The sequence below is a fragment of the Oenanthe melanoleuca genome, chromosome Z (genome assembly GCF_029582105.1).
Source record: "Oenanthe melanoleuca isolate GR-GAL-2019-014 chromosome Z, OMel1.0, whole genome shotgun sequence".
Taxonomy (NCBI): domain Eukaryota; kingdom Metazoa; phylum Chordata; class Aves; order Passeriformes; family Muscicapidae; genus Oenanthe; species Oenanthe melanoleuca.
The window spans coordinates 50,162,781-50,177,603 of record NC_079362.1 but is presented as its reverse complement, the minus strand read 5'-3'; the positions used below and the strand labels follow the sequence as shown (position 1 = coordinate 50,177,603).

Genomic DNA, 14,823 nt, shown 5'->3' with positions numbered 1-14,823 from the left:
AACATGTGAAAACCCAAAAACCCCTTTTTGCTTGTCCTGGACAGCTTGAATGCTATCTGAGTTTTGGTCACCCAAATTTTCTCTCCACAGAGACGAGCAGCATCTCTGTAGTCCTCCCATGTCAGCTTGCTTCCAGTATCCATAAGCTTTCTTTCTCCATCTAAGCACACGGCTCAGCCAAGCTGACCTTCTGCTCCATTAGCTTGGCTTTCAACAGGTTGTGTTTGGCTGCTCCCGCACGCTTAAAAGAGAGCTTTTGAGAAGGGATAAGCATGTAACTCAAAAAACTTTAAAAAAAAGGTTCCCAAGAAACTTTCCTAACTAGTTCTTCAAGCAGCCCATAGTCTGCTCCTCCCCATACAAAAAGATAAGCAATTATTATTAATGACATTTATGAAGAAAATCAGCACATTGAATAAGATAGGTAAGGGGGAAAAGTGGTTCCTTTCCAGTCATTTCATTTTCTTATGCATCTATGCTGAGAATCTAGTGTCTCAGAATTAACTACCACCAGAAAATACAAAAACATATATGAAACTATTTTGTTTTAGCTATTTTGTCAGAGGCGAGTTTGAGCAAAGTGGAGTGCTCAGGTGCCCCTGAGCTCTATTCCCAAGAATATTTAGGTCAAAGAGATTAGTGTGATCAGAACAAAGCCAGTGATCTTCCTTGCTTCGCTTAGTAAGGATGTCCAAGATGTGAGTCCATGAGGAGCTGGTGCCTGACAGTCATGAATTTCACCCTGTAAAAGCTCCTGCTGCTGCAGTATGGTGTAAGAAATGGTCTCTTTAATAATGAGAAGTAAACCTTACTATATATCTACCAGAAGAGGCAAGGGAGCCTGACAAAATGCAAAATTAAATGCTACAGCAGAGACTGGCATGAGGAATAAGGTTATAGTCTACCCTGGATCTTGATTAAGAAATACTCAAGAATTTTCGGTACTAAAATGATGGCATTGTGAACTATCTTTTTTCTAGCATCTGAATTAGTTTTCTAAGGAGAAAGAAACAGCCTTGAAACTTGACATGAATTTGCATTAAGGTTGCTATACAAAGGACTCACGATGGAATGGTTTAAAGCCCAAAGCAAACTGCAAACCACGTTGGTATCTCTAAAGAGGTACTGACAATCCCTATTAATAGGGGCCTTGCCTCTTTTGCAGCAAGAAAGAGAACTGGCAGGAGAGATCAATTCACTTTCAAGCAGAGTTAAATATGAATTACAAATAATTTAGGCACCTTAAATAGTGTGACTCAAAGAAACCTTGAACAGTTTAGTGTGATCCACTCACTAGAATACAGACTGATACCAAAAGTATTGCAAAATGCTCAGCTATGGCATCTTCCATTCTGTCAAGGACTAGTAAAAATAAATACAAAAGCTACAACTAGAGGTAAGGAAACAGGAAAAAAGAAGGAGAGATTCTCATAGCAACAGCAATTGCTTCATATAGGACAACACCAAAAAAACAGTATCGGGCTCTGCAGATGCAAGAACATGAGACCAATGCAGAAGAACAGGAGTTTGAGGACAGTAAAGTGAAAACCCTGTGGCAGTGCTCTGGGATACACTGTCCCAGCAGCCTGTGTGAAAAGGAACTGTGAGCAGAAGGCAGGCTACAGAATTGCAGGTGGGAAGCCTTCCAGACCAGCAATGGTGTTGCCAAAGCTAGTAGTTTTCCGGTGCCTTGTCTCTTCCTGCACCAGCCTGCATACAGGTGGAATAACAAGCTGCTGCTTAGGAGTCACAAGTCAGGTGCTAAGAGCATGCACAAGGAACCAGCATTTTGTTGTGTGCATCCCCTGCTTTACAGGAGCTCCAGCTTAGCTGAAGTGCTCTCAGTGACAAAGGGAAGTAACCTGATTTTTGGGATGCTCATTGTTACAAGAATCCTTGGTGAAGATGAAACCTCCATCCAAACAAAGAGAAAGCATTTCTCCTGTCCTGCTAGTTGCCCACTACAGCTTTATACTACTCTAACACTATCTGCAAAAGAAACGAGAGTGGATTTATGCTGTTTCTCAGGAGCTCATGTAGAGTTTGAAGCTGGAAACCCCTTCACAGCACTGTCCTTTGCTTCCACTCTGCATTGGACCTGCACTTCCAGAGTACATTCAAAACTTTAGGCACAGACTGAAACATTCCTTAGCTCTTAACCAAATGGAGGTATTATAACTGTGAATAAAATGAAATTACTTCATTTTGCTCACCTTTTGGAAACATTTTAAGAGCTACTCCAGTGAGTTCCTCCCCTATATCTGCATATCAATTATTAATTGTTTTCATTAAAGAAAACCAAGCCATGCTATGCTCATGAGGATGAAAGAAATTTGTAATGCTCTTTTTCTCTCTGCCCCTCATACATTTTTATTTGAGATTATTTTTAATCCATATATACTTGAAATAGGAAAATGTGTGGGTTTTATTAGCAATAAAACTTTAGGGGATTTCCCCCCTCTACTGATTTTTCATAGTTTTATGGATCCATAATCATTCACGTCACAGCCTAAGGGAAACGAGGCTTGAACAGGATAATAGCCCTTAAATCCCCTCCTCTAAGCACTCAGATCTTTGCTGTCAGCAAGATTAAAACGGTCAACAGCAGTCTTCATGTGTCTATATCCCACACAGAGCTTTCACAGCAACTGGAGTGGTGGCTGGCCGGGAGAAATATGCAGAACCACTGCTGCACATGATACTTCTGAGATAAAGAGAGAAGAAAAGCAGATTGTCAGTTTTTGCAGTGTTGAAAAGGACTGGTGTTAACTGCTTGATCGGGTGAATGAAAAGAGTGCAGAAGAGTAAGGAGTAATATTATGTTGCAGTTTAACAGGCAGCAAGAGTTTCCTTTCCTAAAACGTAAAGGCAGAGAGATGGAAGCACCAAACATCCTCCTGCAGCCCAGCAAGGGGAAGGAAAAGGAAGTCGTTCGTGTAGACAAGCAGAGTGGTTCCTCTGCCACCACTCCCTCGAATGCCCAGCCCCTACTGCTACTAGGACCTGAGGGGAATTACAACTATTATGTGGATGATGAAGATGAGGAAGATGAAGAGAAAGAACAAGAAAAATGGCCACATGAAGATGCATTTAAAGGAGAGGGCGAGGCCTCATCATTTATCCCTTGTTCCCCGGCTCTTTCCCCTAGATCCCCGGCCACAGCTCCATCTGTGCTGAACATCAACGTTGGTGGCCAGAGTTACCGCCTCACCTACCAGGCAGTGGCCACCTATCCCAAGACCCGCCTGGGCCGCCTGGCTACCTCCACTGACCGTCGCTGCCAGCTGGGCCTGTGCGACGACTACGCTGCTCAGGTGGACGAGTACTTCTTTGACCGGGACCCAGCTGTCTTCCAGCTGGTGTACAACTTCTACGCCTCGGGGGTGCTGCGGGTGAGGGATGAGCTGTGCCCCCGCAGCTTCCTGGAGGAGCTGAGCTACTGGGGCGTGCGTCTCAAATACACACCGCGCTGCTGCCGCATCTGCTTCGAGGAGCGCCGCGACGAGCTGAGCGAGCAGCTGAAGGTCCAGCGGGAGCTGCGCTCCCAGGCAGAGGCTGAGGAGAACGAGCAGCTCTTCCACCACATGCGCTACTACGGTCCCCAGCGCTGGCGCCTCTGGAACCTCATGGAGAAACCCTTCTCCTCTGTCACCGCCAAAGTGATGGCAGTGGCCTCCAGCTTCTTCGTGCTCATCTCTGTGGTGGCCCTGGCGCTCAACACAGTAGAGGAGATGCACCAGGTGGACTGGAAGAGTGGGGATAGCCGGCCTGTCTTGGAGCATGTCGAGACCCTGTGCATTGCATTCTTCACACTGGAGTACCTGCTGCGCTTGGTCTCTACCCCAGACCTGCGCCGCTTTGCCAGCAGTGCCCTCAATGCAGTAGACCTCATTGCCATCCTGCCCCTCTATCTGCAGCTGCTGCTCGAATGCTTTACTGACGACGACCAGCCCCGGGGCCGGGGCTCCCAACACGAGCACGATATCGAGAAGGTGGGAAGGGTGAGCAAGGTAGGACAAGTGCTTCGCATCATGCGCCTCATGCGCATCTTCCGCATCCTCAAGCTGGCCCGCCACTCCACAGGGCTGCGTGCCTTTGGCTTCACCCTGCGCCAGTGCTACCAGCAGGTGGGCTGCCTCTTGCTCTTCATTGCCATGGGCATCTTTGCCTTCTCTGCCATGGTCTACACAGTGGAGCACGATGTCTCCAGTACCAACTTCACCAGCATTCCCCATGCTTGGTGGTGGGCTGCCGTAAGTAAACACATCTTACCTTGCTGGGTAGCCAGAGACCCTCCCTTCCTTCCCCTCCCCTTCCTTGCTGGAGTTGCTGACAGACTTGAAAACAACAGGCTCAGATCAGCGAACATCTGCTGTGAATTCTGAGCTTACAGGACATATGTGCACGCACACACACACACACACACACACACACACACAAATGCACTCATTCACCTCTCTGTAAGCTTAAATCAAGGCTTAATCAGGCAGGCGGGCTTGAAATTCCTACATCTCCAAATGCAGACAGTATTTTCACTTTTAAAGAAGTAGGCAAATGCATAGGATAAAAAAGCGTTTCCCAATTTACTGCCATTGTCACTGTTGCCAAAACAATAGGGAAAAAACCACCAGCATTAGGCTATCTAGTTACAGGGTTTTCATTCTTATTCTATGCACAGCTAGACAAGGGAAGCACAGGACCCATATCTTGGCCATCCACAACCCTAAGGCTTGTCCTATTTTCTTGTCACACATTTTGTTTTGCAGCAGCTGATGCCAGCCTGCATAGTCCATTTTTATGTGGGGGCCCAGGAGCACTTCTGACCCCTGGGCATGGATATGGGTCTGGCTCTGTCCCAGCCACTTCTCCTGAGAAAGAAGCCCAGGCAAATAGACTGGATAGGAGTTAGAATATCTCATGCTAGTTGATCAGCACAGACACTGGATGCACCAAGATGCATATGCGGTCCACTGGGTAGTAATCCAAACTCATTCAAAGTCACTTCTCCTGGCCAGCTGTCCTGGAGCCCAAGGTCTGCACTTCTCATTTAGCCATGGACAATGAGATGTGATGGTTTACCACACATTTGCAGTGATTCAGCACATGGCAGAAAAAAAAGCCTTACAAACAAGCATAGATGCACACATTTATATGTGCACATGCAAATGTGTAACTGGGCTGAATATCCTTTAAGGTGGGCCATGGAAGGACGGAAAAATCAGTGAATATAGGAAAGGGTCCTGTAATGTGATCTTCACAGACAATCTCTAAGTGATATACAAAGGCTATGAAAACATTGGTGATTCAGAAACTGCTAAAATATATTTTGTATTCTGAACATGCAGGTTATATGCAAAGTCGTCAGGGCTCATTTTTGCTAACTGGTGACATCATAATCATTTAGATATTCCTAATAAACTCACATGGCCAGGTGAAAAAGGCCTATTTAGCTGAGCAATTCTAGCTGTCTTCAAAACAGGCAATTTTGCACTGTCTTCAAAACAGAAGCTGTATCATGCACACTGCAACTCCAAAGCATAAAACACTCTTTAAAAGCCTATTTGTTTTTTAAGACTGTAAATTAAAATACTTAGACCATTCAAATTTTATAAAAATCCAACAGTATTCACCACCTCACACATGCAGGAGAAGAAGCATCCCTCCTAAATTGTTACAGACAATATATATAAGACTATGCCAGTAGTACAGAACCTTACCACAGGATAATATTTTTGTCCTGGCTGGAACATCTTGCCTTCATCTCAGTATTTATTTTTGGAGATATTTATCCTGTATTATCATTCAAATCCAGTGACTTAATTTCCATTAAACTGAATTGCTAATCCTTTTTATTCCACAGGAAGCACCAGGTGCATCCTAAAATTGTACTCACCCAGTGTTGTCTCATGTACTCTAATGCTTTCTTCATTTAAAATATCATTCTATTTACCATTTTAGAGGGTGGCAAACTCTACACAGTGACCTTCTGAAGACTTATTTCCATGCTAAAGCCACAAGGGTATTACAGTGAAAGTCCTGCTCTATGTGGCTTTTTTTTTTTGGTCAGAGTTTTAGATTACTGTTTAACAGATACACAGAGTGTGTTGAGACACTGAGAAAAAATTAAATAAAATTCACTGACAGAAAAAGATGCCTTGCACAGACTAGAAAGTGAGAGGTGACAGAAACATGCAAGTTTTAGCTGCCAGAAACAAAAGTAAGTTATATTTACTAAGTGTAAAAATTATAAAACATTAGGAGGCGTACAGTGAAACTAAACAAATTACAAGTTATCTTATGTTGACTCTTTGAGAGTATGTCTTTCAAATGTAGCATCTCCATAATCAAACATCGATTCATTTTTTATCTGAATTTTACAATGGAAGTATTTCAGCAGTTGGTGCAGCACTGGGCCCATAACACATATATCCACAGGCTAGAAAGAGAAAATTATATTGGCTGAGAAGAAAAATGTGAAGGTATATGAACAATGAGCTGGCAAAGTGTTCAGATTTATACAAAACAAATATACTAAATACGATCATTTTAAAAACTCAGAAGAAACCAAATACAGTAATCAAAGCTCAAACATTTCTAACAACCCCTAAATCCTTCTTCATAAGTAAATTCAGCAAAAATTACCTGGCTGTGTACTTATTTAAAGCTATAGCTTATATATAAAAGCTAATAACTTATATATTGTATATAAAGCTATACATGTTGCAACCATACACTGCAAGCAAAATCTTCCAGGCTACAGTTCCTAGTAGGTATGTAATTATTAAAGGAGATTTTATCTAGAAACTTGGAAGTCCTGCATAATTTCTTTATGTATTGCAAATAGGAAATTTCATTTCATAATTAATTGAAGTTTTTTATGTGTTTTTCACTAGTTCCTAACATATATATTACAAATAAGGGCAAAACTCAATATACAACCCACAGAATAAGTCCCAAATACAGGGCTTTATCAGCCCAGTGGATTTAGAAACACGACATCTGTTCCAAGTGACATGATGAGGGAGCAGGGTTGCAGCTATCAGTGGATTTGCATGGCCAGGGAGTCACATCTCTCCTCTCCCTACAGCCAAGCAAACTCACCTTCAGGACAGGCTGTTGTGGAAATCGGCCAGGAATTCCCTCTGTAGCCAAAAATCTAAAAATCTTCCTGAATGGCATCAAATCATTGTCTTTCTTTACTTCATGAGAGGGATTTTTTTTATTTTTATTTTTTATTAGGGATATTTTGCATATGATAGCTAATACACACCAAAAAACCCCACAAACAAACAAAAAACCAAAAACCCAACCCCCCCCCACAAAAAAAAGCCCAGTATAGTATTTATTTCAGACTTACAATGCAAAATACAAAAGAGCTAACTTTAACATTGTCCCTGATCAGTGAACCTATCTGTCTATTTCTTCTCTAATAAGCATGTTGGTTTGCCTGTAGGTCAGCATCTCTACAGTGGGATATGGAGATATGTGTCCAGAAACTCACCTTGGACGCCTGTTTGCTTTCCTCTGCATTGCTTTCGGAATAATCCTGAATGGCATGCCCATCTCCATCCTCTACAATAAATTCTCAGACTATTACAGCAAGCTGAAGGCCTACGAGTACACAGCTCTCAAGAAAGAAAGAGGGAAGGTCGACTTCACACGGAGAGCCATGAGGAAAATATCTGAGTGCTGTGGAGAAGGTGCATCCCACCCTCCGTCACAGCAATGATAGCGCTTCGGATATTGGGGAGCAACCAAGAAGCTGGAGGAGAAAGAGGAAAAGTAAATCAGCCAAAAGATAAACAAAAAGGGCCAAAAGCAACAAAAGTAGATGGTGAAATCTGTTTTGAAGGGGGTTGTTTTCAAAACTAAAAAGGCTCAGATTTAAACAACCAATTTTTTAAAATTCTGATATCCTGTGAGCAGCACTAAACTGCTCATCAACTCTCTGAAATTACTTCCTACAGATTAAACACTCTGAATAAGTCCCCATGAAGATCAAACTCCCTGCTACTGATTAGATTGACAATAAAGACCCACCATAATTGTATAGACTGAAAAAAAATTGCTGTCATTAAGGGTCAGCCACCTTACCTCTGTTAAGGTAGTGTCAAAAATTAAACAAATAGAATACCCAATATACTGACTGCATCACTTAAATGGGTTTTGCATCAGTTTTCAATTAGAGGAAACTGGCTTCAAGCACTTACCTAAATATTAGCAGCAGCTACACTTCTTAAAATATCAGCCTCTGTTTCTATTGCCAGATAGCTATGCTTCATTGTTCCAATTTTATTTTTCAAATGCAGTCTTGCAAATGAGCCCTCCTATCTTCAAGCCTAGTCAAGTAATGCACTTTTAGCATTTCCCAGCCCCCACCTCTATAGTCATATTTCAGTGTGACAAGTAGTGAAGAACTCTGGAGTCTGAGTTGATAAATCTCATTGATCAAATCTGAAAACATTTCCAAACCCAATCCTTTTTAGGTATAGGATTAAGTGATAATTTAATTTGCAGTATTTAATGTATCTACTTATTGGATTGTTAGAATAATAGACCTGTCAAAGAACATAAGTATTAAAGAAGTATTTAAAAAATAATCAAAGGAAATATGATTCCTTTGAGTAATGGGTACTAACTGTTAAAAGACCACACCAAGGATATTATTAGCATCTAACTGTAACCAATTTTAAATATAATTTTAAATCAAGATAATTGATATTATCTGATACATACAGCCATTAGGGACACAATCCTGACACCTTAGTTGACCCTCAGGAGTACCTTATGTCTTAAGATTACTGTGTCTTCTTGCACAGCTGAAGGGGATTTCTCATGTGTCTAAACTCATTCCAACACTTAAATAACAAATAAAACCAACAATAATCAAACAGAATTACAGTTTTATGTATTACTTCAGAGACTATCAGGAATATTTTTTTTTTATGTAACAGCAGTCATACCAATTTAGAAACAGTAATCTGAAAGAAAAATTATTTTATTGATAATCAGCTGCAAAGACCTTGAAGAAAAACAGCGTAATGAAAAGGATCAACAGTAACAGTGCACTGATATGACCCATGGCTGCTACTCAGCAGTGCTCCTGCTGCAAGGCATCTTGGTGGCATTCAAAGAGATGCATTTCAAAACTCTTGAACTCTCACATTGTGTCTGCGCTGCCCTGATGAATGCAAATGGCTGCATTAAGATCTCAGGGCCACATGGGACACAGTGGTGTGAAGCTCACTCTGGGACAGCCGAGGGTGAAAACGTTCATTAATTTTGACACATCCATGCGAATTGTGTCAAGCATGGGGACATTTCTCCTTTCAGTGGTGGGAAGGTAATTAGTAACCAACTTGCTCTTCTCATTCTCTACCTCCAGACAAACGTATCATAAGCCCATCTGTCATTTTGTTCTTTAGGAATGACAGTCAGAACACTGTGTGCTGATCAGCTCTGTTAAAAGCTAAACCATGTCTTTAAGGCACAGCTGAGCCCTGGGAGTTCAATGTGATAGATGTTTGCTGTTCTGGACTGCACACAATGCAGCAGCACAATCCTGGCACTCACTGAGAAGAATAGCTGCTTTGCTTTGGCTGTAGGGAATTTGCATAGTCCTTCTGCACAGCAACAACAGGGCAAGAAGCATCCAGGAGCCACAGGAAACCTCTGACTGCAGTTCCGTGAGGTGACAAGTTACAAGCATGTAAAAACATTACTATGCTTTATTTTCAACATGCAAATTGAGTTAGACCCATTAAAAGGTCTTAAAATGTGATGATTACTGAAATTGCCAAAATACAGGACACTGTAAACCAATTTTTTTGCTGAAGGAATTCACCCTTGCATGACCATGCAGATGGGATACAGATACTCAGCCTTGCATGGCAGGCTCAGCAGCTTCTTGCCACCTACAGAAACCCAGAGCCTGAGTACTAACTGCTGAGCCTGGACTTTGTCACAGCCTCAGACCTGACAAAGATCACTAGTCTTGTTTTCCACCCCATTTGCCTCACCTTCAGGACCTATTCAAGTAGACATTTTCGAAGACATGTAATGAAATAGATTTTCCACACCAAACATGAGCAGAAGAAAAATGAGTCTTGTCTTTTAATCAGAAGCCAGAATTGAATGTCCTTGGCAAATGCTTTATCTGCTCAGTAAGATTTCAGTGCACAAATCAGTACCACCCTAACTGTTCAAATGCATCTTGAAGAAGGTCTCTTGCATCCCTCTAGTTGAATCTCTTCCACTTTGCACCAGATCAATAATGGCCTACAAGGTGACAGTAAAAGGAAGAGACAATAGTGTTTGGTGTTTCCAGCACTTAGGTGGGTGGAAAGAAGGATGTCACAAACTCTGCTTCAAAAAAGAGCTAACAAAGTACTCTGACCAAGTAGCAAAGTCTTCCCAAACGCTCAGTGTCCTCTGGCCCAAGCAATCTTTAGTTGAGGGCTTTAGTTTAGAAGGAATCTAGAGTCTCCACACACTACAGCCACATGTACCTCACAGGCTAATGGCTATGGGCCAAAACACTGCCAGACACAGAATGATTTCTGTCCCTTCAGAAGCACAAGACATTGTGACCAGTACCACCAGGTCCCATTTGGGTGCCATGAGCACCAAGGCCATCACACTTTGGGCACCTCAGCTTACCAAGTAGCTGCTCCACTCTCTTTTTTCTCAATGCACTTTGGCCCCTCATGCCTCATCCAGCCCGACCACTTCACAGATGGCAGCTTTGGTACCACCTTGACTACTCTGTGCACTGACTCAGTACACAAATGTGACTCTTTGGGGGACTGGGGATAGATTCTCACTTGGCTCACAACTAAGCTCAGTGGCGAGTGCTCTGACTAGCACCAGAGCTGGTACAAGGTACATATTAGAAGTGTGCAGGCCAGAGGACACACCTCTGACTGTGAAACACTAAGCATAAGGTTACACTAAGATGCTGTGTCTTGTTCTGCAGTATGTGTCATCCTTACTCTGCTGCACTGAAGAGGTGGAGATTAGTGGAGTAAAGCACTTTCCAGAAAATCAGAAGTTAGTGCTTGGTAGGCTTTTTCCCAAGGATTTGTCATTTTCTTCTCTGGATTATCTTATGCAGTTTTCAGCCTTTAGCTTATCTCTTCTTATTTTAGGGGTGACAAGCTTAAGTCTGTGCATTTCAATAACAAAGATTATGCCTAAATTTGAGGTACCATTATAGGAGCCAGACAGTGCCTGGACTGCTCAAGGCTCTGTCAGTACCACCACTTTTCTACACTACCTGTGTAGACAGGAACTAGCAAGATCCTTCCACAAATTCTCTTCTGCTCCTACCATACACAGCAGACATCCAGCCAGCTCAGAGAAAGGAATAAGTTTGTATTACCACAGAGCAAACTTTGAGAACCTGAAGAAGGCTGTGCAAACCTGTATCAGCTGGTTTTGAAAGAGGATGAAGCATTTCTGCTTTTGTTTTGTTTTGTTTTGGTTTTGGTTTTTTTTTGACAAAATGCTTCCCTCAGCAGACTCAGTTAATTTATTGTGCCACATCCACAAAGACTTTCAGCAGCATCACTGTCCCTAAATTACTCAAAGGAAACAGTGAAGGGGTAGACACGATGACATCCAAAACCAACACAGCAGAGTCATGATTGTCTTGGTTACTTGCATTCCACAGGGCTTTGGCAATCAAAAGGTTTTGAAATAACACATCAAGGAAAAACATGCTTAAACACAACAAAGATGGTCAATACTATTAAAGCAGACAATCATGTTTTATGAGATGCTAATTGGGCATAACTAAGGTTTTGGGGAAACAGGGTGGAGAATTCTCAAACCACTGAGAAATTAGAAATCTCTCTAAATATGGCCATGCTAAAGTCTTCTGTTTTAACTAATTGCAGATACTAATGAGACCCAGAGGGAGAAGGAAAATACATTCTATCATTATGCTTCACTACAGACTTACAAACATGGTGTATCTGTAAGACAAAGAAACATTTTATCCGGACATCCGGGCTTCATTTTGGAAGAACCAACCATTGTTTCTTCCACTTAATTTAATCCTGCAAATTACTGGGGGGGAAAGGGATGAAAAAGGAAAGAATAGTAAAAAGGAAAAAAATTAAAAAAAAAAGAATGGAGATTTTTTTTTTAAAATATGGGTGGGGGTAGTAGAAATGTAGAGTCTGTCCTTACATGAGAGAGTGGAAAGAATTCCAGTTAGAATACGCTCCTGCACAAATCCTATCTTAGAAGAACATCACTTTTTCAGTGCAGTTCAGGAGCTGTTTGCTTTTCTCATTCAGAAAGATAGCACTTGAAGGGGTAGCTACAGCACACGATGTATTAACAGGCATCTGGTACTATTCCCAGGTTTCTAAGGCAAATAACAATATACAGTCTTTAAATATTGTAAGTAAACTAAGTGAAATTTTAAAAACAGAAACTATCAAAAGACTAAGAAATAAAAATCATCACCTTGCTCCAAAAAATAGCTTCAACTGTTTAGGTCATTCTGGTTTTATGTCATGCAAAAATATGCTTATCTACTATTACAAAACTTTAATTGACTTCTTTGTTCAGTAGTATAAAAATTACATGCCTTTTGACTGTAATCCAGTCCTTTATCTAGGACTAAAATAGGGAAAGGTCAGATGTAGAAGTTTTTTTATGTACTTAGTTAATTTAATGGAAATATGCTGAGAAAAATTTAAGCTTTCTACAAGTCCTGAGATACAGATTATCAAGGTTTTTAAATAATACTTGTCAGTGTCTAGTTCTACTCTAAAAAATTACTCTGTACTGTCATTCAAATTCCTGAAGTGGATTTGCATGATTTATAAGCAGAAGAATTTGACATCATTAATAACCAGATAAACAAGTTCCATGCTTTAAAGCCAGTGTTTTGCCACCACTCAATAACTGTTCTTCAGGCCACCATGTTCACTTCTTCCTTCACCAATTTTGGCAGGGGCTGGGGAGGAGTGAGACAGGGACAACAACAACAACATACGACTATGAAAAACAAAACAAAGGAGCAAAAAACCCCCCAAATAGTATGTTCCAGAAGCTCAGGAAAATTCAGGAAATCACAGGCAGATTGTGACAGCACTCTCTGTTGTGACGGGGGGGCCTTTTTAGGGCAGGACAAAGCAGCTGGGTGGGCCCCCTTGTGGGAAGAACAGCTCCTGGCATGGAACATTGTTCACTGCTGCCGCTCAGAGGTTACGGGCTGCCAGCCTCCCCTTTTCCTTAACAGTATCTGGTGCCAGGCTACCTAGCTAGCTGTGCTTGCATCTTCCTAAGGCAGTCTACCAAAAGCCTGAGGTCTTGTCACCAAGGGTGGCGTGTTTCCAGTAATGTAAAAGTTCAACCATTTAAAATTCATTTGAAGAGAAATAATTCAGATATCTCAAACATTCTTAATTGGTACAGTCTATTTTTTTACTGTCCACTATCAAAAAAACCAGAATTTGAAAGAGGCTCTAAATCTAAATATTTTTACCTGTTTAGATAAACAGAGGAAAAAAACCCATAAATTTATTTATATGCCTACACAGAAAAACAGTTGGCATAAATTTGTAATACAGCCTCAGAAAGCATTTCAAATGTAAGAATAACTGCCTTGAAAACTGGTTCTATCACCATGCTGTGAAGATGACTTCACTGCAAGTGTTGTGGCAGCTGATGTTCTTCCTCTCACCACAGCTTGGGAGCAGAAACTTTAATAACCACAGGACACTGAACCAATTCTCATATTATCTTACTATTCTTTCTTCCCCTCAGAAAAATGTTTTCTCAGAGATGCTTATAATTTAGTCTACCATTAAAATAATAAATCCTGGTTTCTTTCTTTCTTCTTTTTTTTTTTTTTTTTTTTTTTTTTTGGTTTTTTTTGGTTTTTTTGGGTTTTTTTTTGTTTGTTTGTTTTTGTTTTTGTTTTGTTTTTTTTGTTTTGTTTTTGTTTGTTTGTTTGTTTGTGGTGGTGGTTGGCTGTTTTGGATCAGTTTTCTTTCTTTCCCATCAAGTATCTATCATCAAGTGTCTGCTTTGCAAACAGATAAAAACTTTTTGATGGCTTTTCAATTCAATGCTTATAGCATCTGCATGTCTATGACTGTACACCCAGAGGTGCTGTAGTCTCCCTTCATTTTATTTTTTGGTTTTAAATTCGAATAAAAGATGTAATCCATTTATACACATTCTAGTTAGAGCACAGCCAAAAAAGATACTTGAATGGCAGGCAGAACTAGCTGTGGGCAAGACAGTGGAAATCAAAGAATCAGTAGGATTTTTGCATTGTGTAAAGCATAAGTGCATTCGCAAGATACATTCTGATTGAAAGATACATAAATCCAGCAATTAAAACCATTCCATGACAGCAGATGACAAAATGGTTAAATCCACTTCAGCCAATATAGCCCCTGACAAAACTTCAATAGTGCAAGAGGAAAATCACAAAGGTATATGATGTTTAGTTGGGCATATGCAAGGAATTACTACTGATAACAGTGTTTAACTCACATATTTTTCAATTTCCAGCCGTCAGTGACTTTCCCTTCCCTCAACCCCTCCAGGCAGAACAGTGTGTAACACCCTACTGGCTACTTTGATGCTACAGTAAAATGGGTTAGACGTTCTGCATACATTTACAAATCATGTCAAGGAAAACCTGAACTGCTAAAATTTAGAGTTGCAGGAATGAGAGAAAAGGTGGAGGACCTGCTACACTAGATTAATTAGTGTTTTTTAAACAGCAACAATTTCCAGAAATACCTGCTCCTCTTTTATTAGATGGTATTTACTACTTATAGATATTTAAAAAGA

The 14,823-nt window shown here is 40.9% G+C and overlaps 1 protein-coding gene across 1 annotated transcript; it reads left to right on the top strand.

Moving 5' to 3' along the window:
• Nucleotides 1-2,819: 2,819 nt before the first annotated feature.
• Nucleotides 2,820-7,756, top strand: KCNV2 (potassium voltage-gated channel modifier subfamily V member 2). The gene is made up of 2 exons (XM_056514906.1): nucleotides 2,820-4,253; nucleotides 7,454-7,756. Exons 1-2 carry the CDS (start codon nucleotides 2,820-2,822, stop codon nucleotides 7,727-7,729), a joined length of 1,710 nt encoding a protein of 569 aa, XP_056370881.1. The 3' UTR covers nucleotides 7,730-7,756.
• Nucleotides 7,757-14,823: the final 7,067 nt, after the last annotated feature.